Below are 13,402 nucleotides of genomic sequence, written 5' to 3' on the forward strand. Positions count from 1 at the left end.
CCCAGAAGAATGACCCTTGGTGATCAAAGATCGTCCACAGGTGACCTAAAGTGTGGTCTTATCGGTGAATGGGGCCAGGAACGGGACCCTCTAGAGCGGGAGAAGCATAACTCTGAACGATCCCCAATGTCCTCTTGGAAATGGCGCCGAATAAATCTGTGGTACTCGGTGGCAGGCGAATGTCAAAACGAGAAAAAACCTCTGTTATCTGTTGGCCGTTCTTGTGGGTAGTAGCCGGCAAAATTACCAATGGGCATCGAAAAGGTATTGTAAGGACCCATGGAAGGATGTGTTGACTGATATCTGCGAAGATCGTCAGGGAAGAAAGACCATGGAGAGGGCCGGAAGTTGACAAGGCGAAGAGGATAAGAGGGGAACTCCGCCGGAACCCAGTGTAGATAAGACTGTTCTGCAGAGTTGGGAATCGAACGATCAAAAACTCGACTTGATGAACGTCTAACTCTAAGGTTGAGGGAGGACCCTCGCAGGATCTACCTTTACCTTTTTCTCTAATTTTTTTTCTTCTCTTTCCTTTGGTCGATTCTGACATCGCAATGGAGGTGTCCGGAAACTGGACTGTTGGCCCACATAGTGTGTAAAGCTGTTTTCACACGCCAAAATTAAACTAGGGTCCTTGGTTTCCGGCGCCAGTTGTCTTGACCAAGGACGTTGGTCAAACTCAAACAGGACCTTTCACACGGCGCAGAAACCAATGCCCCGTGTCTCAGAACCTACGTCTTTTGTGGTGCCAAAGGTCAATATTGTTTATTTCACTGATACCCACACAGCTAGCATACATCGCCAACATAACGTGTTGGTAACAGATCATTTTCCTGCACTGTCGTCGGCGGCCTCTACAAATTGTTTTGGAGAATAAATGCATAGTTGTGACATGGTTGTGATGATCAAAACATTCACTCGTGCTCTGACCACCAAATTCCAAGGACAGAAAAAGTAACAATCGAAACAAACTGGGGAGTGCAGATTCTTACCGATGAATATTGCCATAAATCTGGCATGCATTTTGTTGCCCACTGAAGTAGGCCTGCTCCTAGAACCATGGAGGGGATTCCTCCACGCTAGAACTATGCTGGAATTTGATTTAAAAATTATCTAACGGTTTAAGGAAAAATCAAATGGTTTTCTAGAGTGAAATTTTTAAATTATCTCTTAATGATCTCATGCTAATATTGACAACTGCTCTCTTCTTGAAGTACTCGTTCGCACACGTTCTCTTAAACACGTTCAAAGGTTTAAAGTTATCGCATAACGGGGTCGAACATCTTGATTTTCTTGCACGCATGCTTGGTAGCTCCATCTACACCAGGGTCCTTTGTTACGCCAGCAATGTTCATTCACACAGCACGCACGGCAATCGTGGTATAATTAACACAATGTTGTGTTTTCAAGGTTGAGGTCTTGACCGTGGTCTTAAAAGGACCAGGGACCTGTGCCTATATAAGCAGAGGTACGTTTCACCCTATGTGGATAAAACAACGTTGTGTTCTGAGAACTAAGGACCCCCTGCTTATTTTCTTTATGTGAAAAGGGCTTAACGCTACGTTGTTTTCCGAGAGCTGTGAAAAAAACGACTTGACAATATGAGGGCTGTAAAAAGGACGTACTTTGTGTGTACCTGTACACACGGGATTTTAAGTGCAAGGTAGCTCCAGCTACACCAGGGTGCTTTGTTTTTGTTCAGTGGAGTATCGGAGATGACGTATTTTCTGTAATAGAACCAGGGTTGCCTTTTCTGACTTCATGTTTCCAGCTATTGATAATCTTCTAATGCAAATATTAAACGTAAATTTAATAAAATAGTCCCATGCCCAACACAATAAATACTTTTTTTAAGTCACATTTTGAAAGAGCATGGAAAACAACAAATTACAATCAAATCAGAAAAGATCCTTCAAAAGACAGTTTTGTTCTAAAACCTCAGTAGGCATACAAAAACATCAAAGTAACATCACACAAAAACAAATAAAAGGTTACCTTCAGAAATTTAGCCTGTTTGGTTTATTTGCTTTTTTTGGGGGTTGAACAAAGAATTGACTAGAGTGGGATTCGAACCAACGTTTATTTAAAACTTTAAATCAAACAAAAATCAATTTAATTTCTAACAAGACTAGGTTGATTCCTTTAAAGAAGTTGCAGGAGAAAAAAAAAGAATTTGTTTGTATTATAAAGAATTACAAAGAATTTTGTTTGTATTATACAATTTATTGATTTATCCGTTTCTATTAATTTATTATTATTATAATTTTTCATTATTATTCTTCGATTATTATTTATTATTTTTTGATTATTATTTTTTCGATTACTTTTCATTTCTCTTCTCAAGTTTTGATTTTCTTCAACTTTCTCTATTTTACCTGTACAAAGTGTTTATTCTGTTAAGCTTATACTGCCATTTGTTATTGTATAATTTGTTGGTTATTTTGACACTTGTAATATTACTGAGTTTCTTTCCTAGAAGTTAACTTCTAAAGTTAATTTTTTTTATGAAAGAGTCCGTCTTGGAAACTACTTTTCTTGAAGCTTTGATTGCATTTTCAAAGACCAGGTTTTTCTTCCTAAATTTGTTAGAAGAACTGTACTTCAATTAGTGGTATTTCTTGTCGTTTTATTTACACAAGTTTGCCAAAGCCATTTTGATTTTAATGTGTAACTTTTCTTTATGGTTTCTTTTAACTGTGTTCTGTATTTTTTTTTTTTTTTTTTTTTTTTTTTTTTAGTTCTTGGTTTAGTTTCCTTTGCTTAAGTTGATGTTTCAAACATAGTAATGTTAAAGTTTGAGGTCCTTAGTCCATTCGTTTTGGTCTCAAGGTTTTTATTATTTTTATACTGCTTTGGGTGATTGGTTTATAATAAATATAAAGCTATCTTTTTTATGTTTGAGAAACCTACAGCTTTGAGTAACTGTTTTTTACATTTCCTCGTGTCTTATCCCTACCCGTTCTTGGTTTTTCTCATTTGTTAGAGAGATTGCCCCAACAGTTAGTGACTTTAATAGTTTTATTCATTATTTTTCTAAGCGTATTCTTTTTTCTGGGTTACACTAACAATTATTTTGAGTAATTACCAATAGTGTCCAGTGCCTTTAATCATGGTCCTTGATCTTATTATTTTTCATGCACCAGCATGAAAACGATTGACATTTAAACTGCAATTTATGCATTTCGCTTCTAATAGCGATGACCAACGGCTTTCTGGCTGGTTATGTCAAAGGTCGACTGGTATCAAAACTTTATTTTCCTTTAAAAGAAAATTGCGATGACTGCCTTTAGATAGTGATTATTTTTGCTTTTTGGTTATCCGCAGGCTTGTTCTCTGTTTAGTCTTGTTTTTTATTGCCTATTCTTTGTATGTACTGTTTGCCTGGAAATAAATAAATAAATAAATAAATAAATAAAAAAATAAAAAAATGTGAAATCAGGAGCGCGATGGATTAGCGGTTTGCGATCTCATCGCAAGTGTGACGGCAATGATCGCTACAGGGACGTTAGTGAAACCGGCCCCTGTTTTTTGTTTTTCCCATGTCAAAAACTTGTTACTGGTCACAAACATAAAAACACTCCATTGGGAAATACCCACAACATGCAAACAAATAGATGTGTACATTTCTCCACCAGTCTATACACTACATACATACAACTAAATATTTATAAAGCGCCTTTACATCAAGATCAAAGGGCTGAAAAGAGCAAAACCAATGGAACTGTAAATACAACAAATTACATCTGATACAAGTGGGTTTTAAGAGATTTTTTGAACAAAGGCAAAAAGTTACAATTTCTGATGCGCACTGGGAGGTTGTTCAATATTCGTGGTTCAATGCGAGTCAAAACAAGTCAATGCAAGTTTTGTTTCTGTTATAAAATATTACTGTGAAGTGGATCAGTAGATTACCAACAAATCCTCATGGTTAGAAATCCTCATCAAGCTCTTACTATGTTTTCATAATATAATCCTGGCGAATTGATCTGACAGATTTTTACAATTAGAACAAACATATTCTGACATTAAACATTAAAGGTATAGTATCAGTATCATATTTTTTACTAAAGGCCTAAATGGACCCTTCCCATGAAATATGCTAATTACATTCATGCATGCGTAAACGCCATAGAGATGTGCATTAAGCAGACTCACAATCGCGTCTACATCACGCACCCATTAGCTGTGTACAAAACAGCGCGATGTTCCCTCATTTTGCCAACCAAAATGTTAATGCGCATGCGCTATCTGCATAAATTAACATATTTCAAGGAAAGGGTCTACTAGCAGCCGCCATCATTATAAAGATCACTATTACATGCAAGTGTTCTCAACAGCGATTTACAGTTACTGCTGTATAATAGAGTTATACACCAACAAATGCTTTGTGAAAAATAAAAATGAACTGTGCATGTTTTCACACTCAAATTGAGAATAATTTTGTATTACATTTTTATATTCATTACAAATATTTCCATATTTTGTCCTTTTCCTAAATCATGGAACTTTTGTCTGAAGCAGTCTTCAAAATGTGAAATTCTTCAAAGAGTGTTGTCATCTTCTCTATTGCTTCAGACAGTAAACCATAAACCTGCAAAAATAAAAAAATGAGAAAAAAATAAATGTAATCACCAACATTAAGTTGAAATTTTGATGTTTTGTTTACAGATTGCAGAACAAGCTCATAATCTAGGATCGTAAGGCCAAATAAAAAAAATACCAGTTGATCGTCCCCGCTCACATCCTTTTTTGGGGCTGCATCCCTTTTTTGTGCTGTTTTTCGATTTAAGAAAAAGGAACAAAATTAAAAATCCATCCTTTTAATCGGACTGGCCTAGGAGCTTTTCCCGAATCTAACGTTATGCTCACAAACACGTGTAACAGTCTGTTTCATAAAACAATATTAGTGAATGCCTACCAGATACCAGCAAATCATTTTAGTGTAATAATCCTACCCTGTTAACACAGGTTCTTATGCCACAAATAAATATAAAATAAGTTTGCGGTCTTTCAAACTGAAGAATTTGTGGCCTGTTTGATTGGAATACTAAGCGGCCATCTTGGAGGAAAAAAAATAACAATAACTAGAGATAGTGATCGTAAACAATCACACAGCTGTTCCTGTAATTAATTGTTTTCTAAGCTCCAATAAACACACACATTACAACTTTATGACATGTGGTTTGCATGGTCTTGATTCTGATACTCAATCGAAAGGAGCGTTAAAACAAGAACAAAAGGTCAACATGAGGTCCTGGCCATCATTTTGAATAATTTTAACTCAGGCTCGATTTTGAATGCCCAAGGAGTCTATAACTTAATTTTTTTTTAAATTGCTGGTGTAGTTCTTTAGAAACGGTCCCACTTAGAGTTGACCCGGAAGTAAAGGTCAAAACGGGGTCAAGGTAACCCAAGCTTGATTTTGAATGCCCAAGGAGTCTATAACTGAAAGAGATTAAAAATCCGTTGTGTATTTCTTAAACTATTGTCTACTTCCGGTTGACTATAAAGTAAAGGTCAACATGGGGTCACGCGCCTACTCAAGGCTAATGTCAATGCCAAAGGAGTCCATAACTGAAAAAAAGGTTTGAAAATCGGTTGTGTAGTTCTTGAGAATGGTTCCACTTCCGGTTGACCCGGAAGAAAAGGTCAACATGGGGTCACGGTTTTTCAAAGTTAATCTTTAATGCGTAGGAAGTCTATAACTGAAAAAGTTTGAAAATCGTTTGTGTAGTTTTTGAGAAATGGTCCCACTTCCGGTTGACCCAGAAGTAAAGGTCAGAGTTTTTCAAAGGTAATATTTTATGCCTAAGGAATCCACAACTGGAAAAGTTTGAAAATCTGTTGTAAAGTTCTTGAGTTATGGTCCCACTTCCGGTTGACCCGGAAGGGGAGGTCAACTTGGGATCACAGTTTTTCAAAGTTTATTTTTAATGCCTAAGTAGTCTTTTGTCTATAACTGAAAAAAGTTTGAAAATCGGTTGTATATTTCTTGAGATATGGTCCCACTTCCGGTTGACCCGGAAGTAGAGGTCAACTTGAGGTCACTGTTTTTCAAAATTAATCTCTAACCCCCAAGGAGTCTATAATTTTAACCAGTTTAAAAATCGGCCCTGCAGTTCTTGAGATATGATGCTGTAAAGATTTCTTAATTAAATGTGGGCAATTCCACACTAATGGCTGGGCACAAAAGTGTGACATGAGAGGGGAATGTTTGATAGTTAGTAACAAAATGAAGTATGTTGCCATGTTTTTTTGTCCGTGTACATTCAGAAGCACATGAGGATTGTGGTCAATAAAAAAAGAAGGTAAATGACCAAGTATTTAAGAAACTGAAAGGATAAGTCTTCAAGATTTATGCGTACGTAACAAGGACAGACATTTTGGTTATCATTTGATAGAAGTTATACTCAAATAAATGTATTGCCCAATGTTTTCCAGATACCAATTCTACAGACCCTTAGGGATAGTTAGGGATAATTAAGAAATTTTCTTCCCTCCTATTTTAGAAATTTAAGTTTTGAAAACAAACGGTTACGTACAAACAAGGACAGAATTTTGTCACAAAATGTCGGTCGATTGTTCGTATGTGACTTTTTTTGCCTTAATACCCACAGCAACATCTCAGTTTTATTGCTTACAATCTTTAAGGGTCGGGAAAAACACAATATGTTGTAATTGTTTTCAAATTTCTCTTTACTTTCCAGGCCATATGTCTGTCTTTTGTTACATACGATTTTGGGGGTTGAACAAAGAATTTACTAGCTGGGCAGATATGGTCCCACTTCCAGTTGACCCGGATTAACGTGCTCTACCAACTGAGCTATCTACATGTAGCCCTATGTTGGCGATGTCCCTATTTTGTCAACATCTTTGTTCAGGGGTGCCAGTCCAAAGCCATACAACCGTTAACTGCCAGAACCCATTTCATATGTAACACATTTCAAATGACCTTGTAATTCCTAAAGGTCAATGATTTTTTTTTTTTTTTTTTAACTAGGAACAATTATAAACAGATTTAAATTGTAAAGGAAAAGACTGTAACAAAATAGTTATTTAGTCTCGCTCTCACATGCGCACTTACAAAGTTATTTTCCCTTTGGTCCATTAGTGTGGAAATGCCCGTATGCAAATGAGGGTCACGTGGTTAATTAATAAAGAATTTTAATATTTTTTACGATAGGAATTAAGCTTACGTCCTAAGCTTCCATTTGATATATTCTTTGTGTTTAAACACACATAATTATTTAGGATATTCCTTTCCTACTCCTGCTCTTATGAGACATTTCAATGCACGATGTCTTCACAATGTCTGTATCTGACTCTGTATTTGTATGTGTAAGCTACAACTTCCCTTCATATAGGCCCCCTATAGAACATGGCTCTGTTTCAACCAAACTCTGCCCTTACAATCACCATTCTCCGCTTACTGTGCAAGAGCTTAAATATCTGTGCTAAGCTGTGAAAATATGCTTTATGTAAGCGCATAATATCCATGCTTCTGAAGTGTCAATTCTTTGCTGATGCAGTGAAGCAGAGTCAAATTGGACCAGTCTCACAAGATTTCCCCTCATGTACTAACAATTTTTTTTGTACTCTTACATGTTTAGGCTAGAAGTGTAGGCCTTACCAAACCAACTAACAGGGCATAATTCCCTCCCCACAGAAGTGTGGATGGGGTCTACGAACGAATACTTACCGGTAGAGTCGAATTACTAATTTGCATATTCCCTATGCCGCGAGGCAATAATGCTAAGACTTTCACACACAATAGCGCCCTCCACAGTCCTACCCACAACGCCCCGCAACATGCCTGCCACGGAGTCGTCCTCTTTTTGATGAGCCCTACTAAATGTAAGCACCTAAGGACCGAGTATGTGGGGAAGGAGGGAGGGATACTCTACCGGTTAAGTATTCATTCGTAGACCCCATCCACACTTTTGTGGGGGGGGGGGGGGGAGTCTACTTCACTCTACTTACCGGTAGAGTCAAATTACTAATTTGCATAGACTCGCACCGAGGAAAGGCGGTGGGTATACGCGGTGCTACTGCATGTCTTAAGGGGGCGTAGGACCCCGGCGCGCTCAAAAAGTTCAGAGAACACTTCGCGGCCGCTAGGCCCGATAGTGGTCCATTCCCAAAATGTACAGGGGGTGTCGTCCCATGGGTGAACAAAACCTTAATAAGTATTGTTAGCACTGTAATACCGTGGAAAAACTCACCTAAACACGTGACTGACAAGGTGGAGCTTGTTCTGGCTTCGCAGCTTGGCTGGCCGCCTGCAACACTCTCTTCCAGGAGGCCGCCCTTGTTATGTCACTCATGGAGACACCTTCAAAGAAAGCCCATGAGGCCGACACTCCCCGTACCTCGTGGGCATGAACCGGACCATCGGTCGCTGGCCATCTGCCCGGCACCGAGCGGATGGCTGTAATTATCCAACGCGCGATTGTATCGCGGGATGCTGGTCGAAATGGTGGAACCGTGGACACGAACAGCTGTTCGTGGCCGGTTCGGATTGACTTTGTGCGGTTGACTTTGTGCTCGCCGCCTACACCATTTCAAGAAATGGCGTAGTTGGCAGTCATAAACTCTTTGGGTTGAGGCCCTCCAGGACTGGGCGGCAACTTCTGCAGCCCGTCTCGAAAGGCCCGCTGCTCTGAGGGATCTCGTGACAGCGCCCAGCACGTCAGGTGCAGGTACCCTGGAGCCGGATGAACCACTCCGGACCCAGGTTGGTATATGAGGTCCGGTCGTTGCGGGAGAACCACCGGCCTGTGCACCAGGAGCCTGACCAGCCGAAGGAACCAGGGCTGTCGGGGCCAAAAAGGGGCGATCAAAAGAACTTTGCAGTGATCCTGCTCGATCTTTGTCAGCACCCGTGGAATGAGGGAGATGGGGCGGGTAGGCGTATGCCAACAGCCCCTTCCATCGCATAGCCAGAGCGTCGATCCGCCATGCTCCAGGGTCGGGACCCCTGGCGCAGTAGATTGGCAATTGATTGTTTCGTCCGGGGGTCCTCGTGAACTCGAGTGCGTAGCCGCACCCGCTTGTCTCGAGGACCCACCTGTCGGACGTGATCTGAGCCCAGGACCCAAACAAATCCTGAAGGCGGCCTCCCACGGGTCTGTCGGCGGGAGGTTGCCTGGGGAATCGGTAATATAAATCCGCCCGCTTGGGGTAGGCCGTCCAAGAGGATGCCGACATAATGCCCTCGATGCGGTCAGCGCATACACGGTCGAGTAGCATAGCCGGGAAAATATTCCCGCTCCTCGGAGCGGGGCCAGTCCTCCTCTTCGGCAGGGAGATCCAACACCATGTCCTTTGGACGAGGCGCAATTCAGTTTCGGCAATTGAGAGCCGTTGAACCGCTGTGGCCAACTCGTCCTCTTCTGGGGACTAGTCGCCAGACACGGGGGGGTCGGACACACTTAGTGACTGTTCACCCAAAGGTAGGGCTGTGCCTAACAAATCATGGTGCTCTGCATCCCGTTTGGATACAAAGGACCCCGAAGGGTGTATGCTGATCCCCGTCTGGGATTGTGAATGAGCACCCGTGCGTGACCGCACATCACCCTGTTCCACCACAACCCATGCAACCTCCTGTGCGGTGACCGTGGAACGGTGGCTGGGAGGGGAGGCCGGTGCCCGGCTGACCGTGCATGGTACGCCGCCTCGATCCTGGCGCACCCAGCCATGACCGGACTGGTCGGGCTGGGTGTACGGCCCTGAAAACTGGGCAAATTCCTGGACCTCGCGCCGACCGGATATTAAGGCTGCTAAGGTCTGGAAAGCCGTCAGGAATTCATCTCGGGATAGCGGTTCGCTATATAATCTTTAAGTCACTGTTTTCGCAGTGAAAGTTTCGCAGTGAAAGTTTCGCAGGAGTTGAGCACAATAAGTCAACTGTAGCAATTTTTTTTTTGCGAATTGTAATGCTCAAGAACACATTCCCTGCTAAGCTAGCGTAAGCACAATTCCCTGATTACGTAAGCGCTGCGATTCTTTCTTTTTATAAAAGCCATTGGCCAAGGACCAAACTACATAATAGCTTTTTAAACACAAAAAGCAGCTTAACACAGAAAATACCATGCCTCATGTACAAATTGTGGCTCCAGGTATTCTGCTTAATTTCTGCAATTTTTAAAGCAGAATGTTTTGCCTATTTATTATAAGCAGCTCTATAAAATTGAGCCACTCAACCACCAGAGAAACGTCAGCATAATAAAATCTCTGCTTTTGTAACCCTGTCAAATAGTTTTTGTTTGTCATGGTCTAATTTCCGAAAGTAAAGCGAAGCACTTGAATTAATTTAGGCAAATGGTCCCCGCCACAAACAAGGTGACTTTACCCGTAAATCATTCCAAATCCCAGGCGGTCTATTTTTGTCGCCCACACTCGCCGCCTGAAACGAACCCAGTCCATGACTTTTGCTAGACACAAAATGCCCTGGTTAAAACCTACATTTGGGCTTTTGACGGATACATATAATAATAACAAATAAAAATGTGGATGATTTCAATAGCTGTTCCGACCACTACATCGGAACAGCTAATAAATAAAAAGGCCCTCAGATCATATTCCTCTTTTTTGAAAAATACGAATGATCAACTGGTATTTTTTTTTATTTGGCCTAATTCAATGGTAGAGGTTCATCAGAAACCCAAAGCTTTTTGACAACAGACACATTGGTGTGATCACTGTGTTAGACAGGCATACTCGTTGCTTTAAACATTTAATGACAAATGTTGCCCGTAATAGCCTTTGAGGATCAAGAAGGACTATGATTGAGTTTTGGAATAGTAATTTTTTGCTCATTATTCATGATAACTTCCTTTTACTTCAATTACCTGAATATACATTTTGTTCCTGTATTTAGCATCCAGAGTGGGACTGCCAGTTTCTGATGGTGGTGTGAGACTTCGAAAAGGTAAAGGCTGTATCTTCTTCTCTGTCCCTTTCTTGGGCTCACGTAAGGGTGGAGGACTTGTTGCAGTACGACTCTTTGTTTTCCCACCTTTGCTTTTTGGTCTATCCTTCTCTTTTTCCTGAAAAAAATAAAATAAAATGGAATACTTTAAGTTTAAAGACACGGGACACTATTGGTAACTGTCAAAGACTAGTCTTCTAACTTGGTGTATCTTAACATATAAAATAACAAACCTGTGAAAAGTTGGGCTTAATCAGTCGTCGAAGTTGCGAGATAACTATGAAAGAAAAAACACTCTTGTCACACGAAGTTGTGTGCTTTCAAATGCTTGATTTTGAGACCTCAAATTCTAAATCTGAGGTCTCGAAATCAAATTCGTGGAAAATTACTTCTTTCTCGAAAACTACCAGGTGTTAGTGAGTGTCGTCGTCAATTTGTGATTGAATGAATTGTTGAAAGGGATCGGCTTTTTCCAACATAAAACTTAAATTTCCTGATTGAGATAGTTAATGTGATTAAGACTATTCACAAATCCAGCATTTGACCTGGGAGTTATTTGATACAACAAAAAAATAAACACAAACTTCAGATGTGTACCGTTACACATGATTTTACACACTTTTATAATAAACTTAAAGATAGCAAAATTGTAGTGTATGGCTCAGGATTTATGATTTTTTTTAATCATTAAATTATGTCTTCTGGCTGGAACCGGATGTCAGTGTCAAACAGGTCAAAATTTGTGTACACATTAAACTTCTGATTTGAACCAGATGTCAAGGTCAAATTGTGTCGCTATCTGTGTAGCATTTGTTGACCTTGATGTGTAGATTTTAAACATCCAACATGAGGTTCATGAGTTACGAATTTTTTTAAACAAATATACAACTTTGATTTAGTGTAATTGGAAATCTGATGATGCTGTGACATCATCAAGTTTGTGTCGTCTTGATATTAAGGTTGTAAAATAAGGGAATAATTATGTGCTTTGCCAGTTTTAACCACTCTGTTTTATACCTGTTGCAGTCTGGATGCGATAATTACCCCGCCTCCGGCTTGGGTAATTATCAGCATCCAGACTGCAACCGGTTTTAAACAAAGTGTTTAACACCGGCCAGGCACATTTTTATTCCTATTCATAAAAACCATTTCGGTCAAAAACATAAAAATCAAAAACAAATTGTCCACAAGTAAAAAAACAAAAACTCATAAATTATAGTTTGTCAATAATTTCTTCCCAAAATCTATAATTTTAAAAAAAAAAGATTCACTAGATTGCACCAGAGAGCATCTACGGGCAAAAACAAATCCGGACCCCACGCCGTCAATGTTATGTCCCCCCCCCCTTTCAAGATGGATTGACACCCCTGGTTCCAAGATATGCTTACATTAAAAAAGAAATGGTTACATTCCAAGCTAAGCAGCTACTCAGCTACGCTTATACAAGCCAAGATAAGTTTAGGTTCCAGTTACGCTGTAATCAAAAGGTACGCTTTCCATCCTGAGTCAAGCTAGGCTTACGTTTCAAGATTTGCAGCTACGCTTACGTTTCAAAAATTCTCACAAGGACGCTTTTGAATCCCTCAAGATCCCCTTCCTCCCCGAGATTAACAAATCTTTCAAACAGGCCCATTGATCAGTTTCATGTGTTTAGCAGAAAATACTGCTTACAAAATGTCTTTACTATTTAAAAATTTAATCAGGCACCAGCCACAAGTTCACATCATTTCAAGTTTAGTTAAAATTTGGCTGGTAATCAGTTTCTGCTATGCAATACTATTTTGTGCTAAGCAAATTTTTGTGCCACTATACAGGCATTATGAAATTGGGTCTTGGTACGTCGGGAGCATGTAACGCCACAATCGCATCATGGCTATGCAGCAGTAGGCCTATAGTTTATTGTACCGGTACCAGGAATGCTTTATTTACTTGTCACTGTCCCATCATATTCTGGGTTTAGTTTCTTTGTGTTCTTTGTTACGATCTTAGGATGTACGTCGAAGCACGAAGGTCTACCTTCATCGTCGAAGGATTTGCCTGATCTGTATATTTATGCTGATTGTTTATAATACATGGATAGACTGGATCCTTATGCTGCGTCACAGTAAAATAATGCTATAAACAAAGCACCAGTCTACTTACAACATTGGGCGACAATGTCCTGAAGATTTTACAATTGCAACGGCTGGAAACACGTATACGCTGGCCTTTTACCGCTTTTGGGTTTTAATTTTTCCCCCCGCTAATTACATGACATTTTGATGATTTTGTTTTACAGCAACCATCTACAAAAACATTATTTATGATTCTAATGTCGGTGATTGTTAGTGTGTGCAAACAAGGGTGCTGTGTGACCACGAGGATGGGAAAGTGTGCAAATGCCAATAGCCCTTTTCTGTACGGTAATAGGAGATTTATGCAGTCTACCCGCGGTACACTCGATTTAATAAGTCTCCTTTGTGATATATCTGC

General features: G+C 40.0%; 1 protein-coding gene across 2 annotated transcripts in view; it reads right to left on the bottom strand.

The window, feature by feature from the left end:
- Nucleotides 1–3,361: 3,361 nt before the first annotated feature.
- Nucleotides 3,362–13,402, bottom strand: part of LOC117287854 (MYCBP-associated protein-like) — a 124,863-nt gene continuing 114,822 nt past the window's right edge. For both annotated transcript variants that reach the window (XM_033768407.1, XM_033768409.1), the window contains 2 exons: nucleotides 10,851–11,048; nucleotides 3,362–4,591 (listed from right to left, as the gene is read on the bottom strand). In XM_033768407.1, the coding sequence (XP_033624298.1) occupies nucleotides 4,493–4,591; nucleotides 10,851–11,048 (297 nt within the window). In that variant the 3' untranslated portion in view covers nucleotides 3,362–4,492. The remainder of the gene's footprint in view (nucleotides 4,592–10,850; nucleotides 11,049–13,402) is intronic.

Source organism: Asterias rubens, chromosome 3 (assembly GCF_902459465.1).
Source record: "Asterias rubens chromosome 3, eAstRub1.3, whole genome shotgun sequence".
Taxonomy (NCBI): Eukaryota; Metazoa; Echinodermata; class Asteroidea; order Forcipulatida; family Asteriidae; genus Asterias; species Asterias rubens.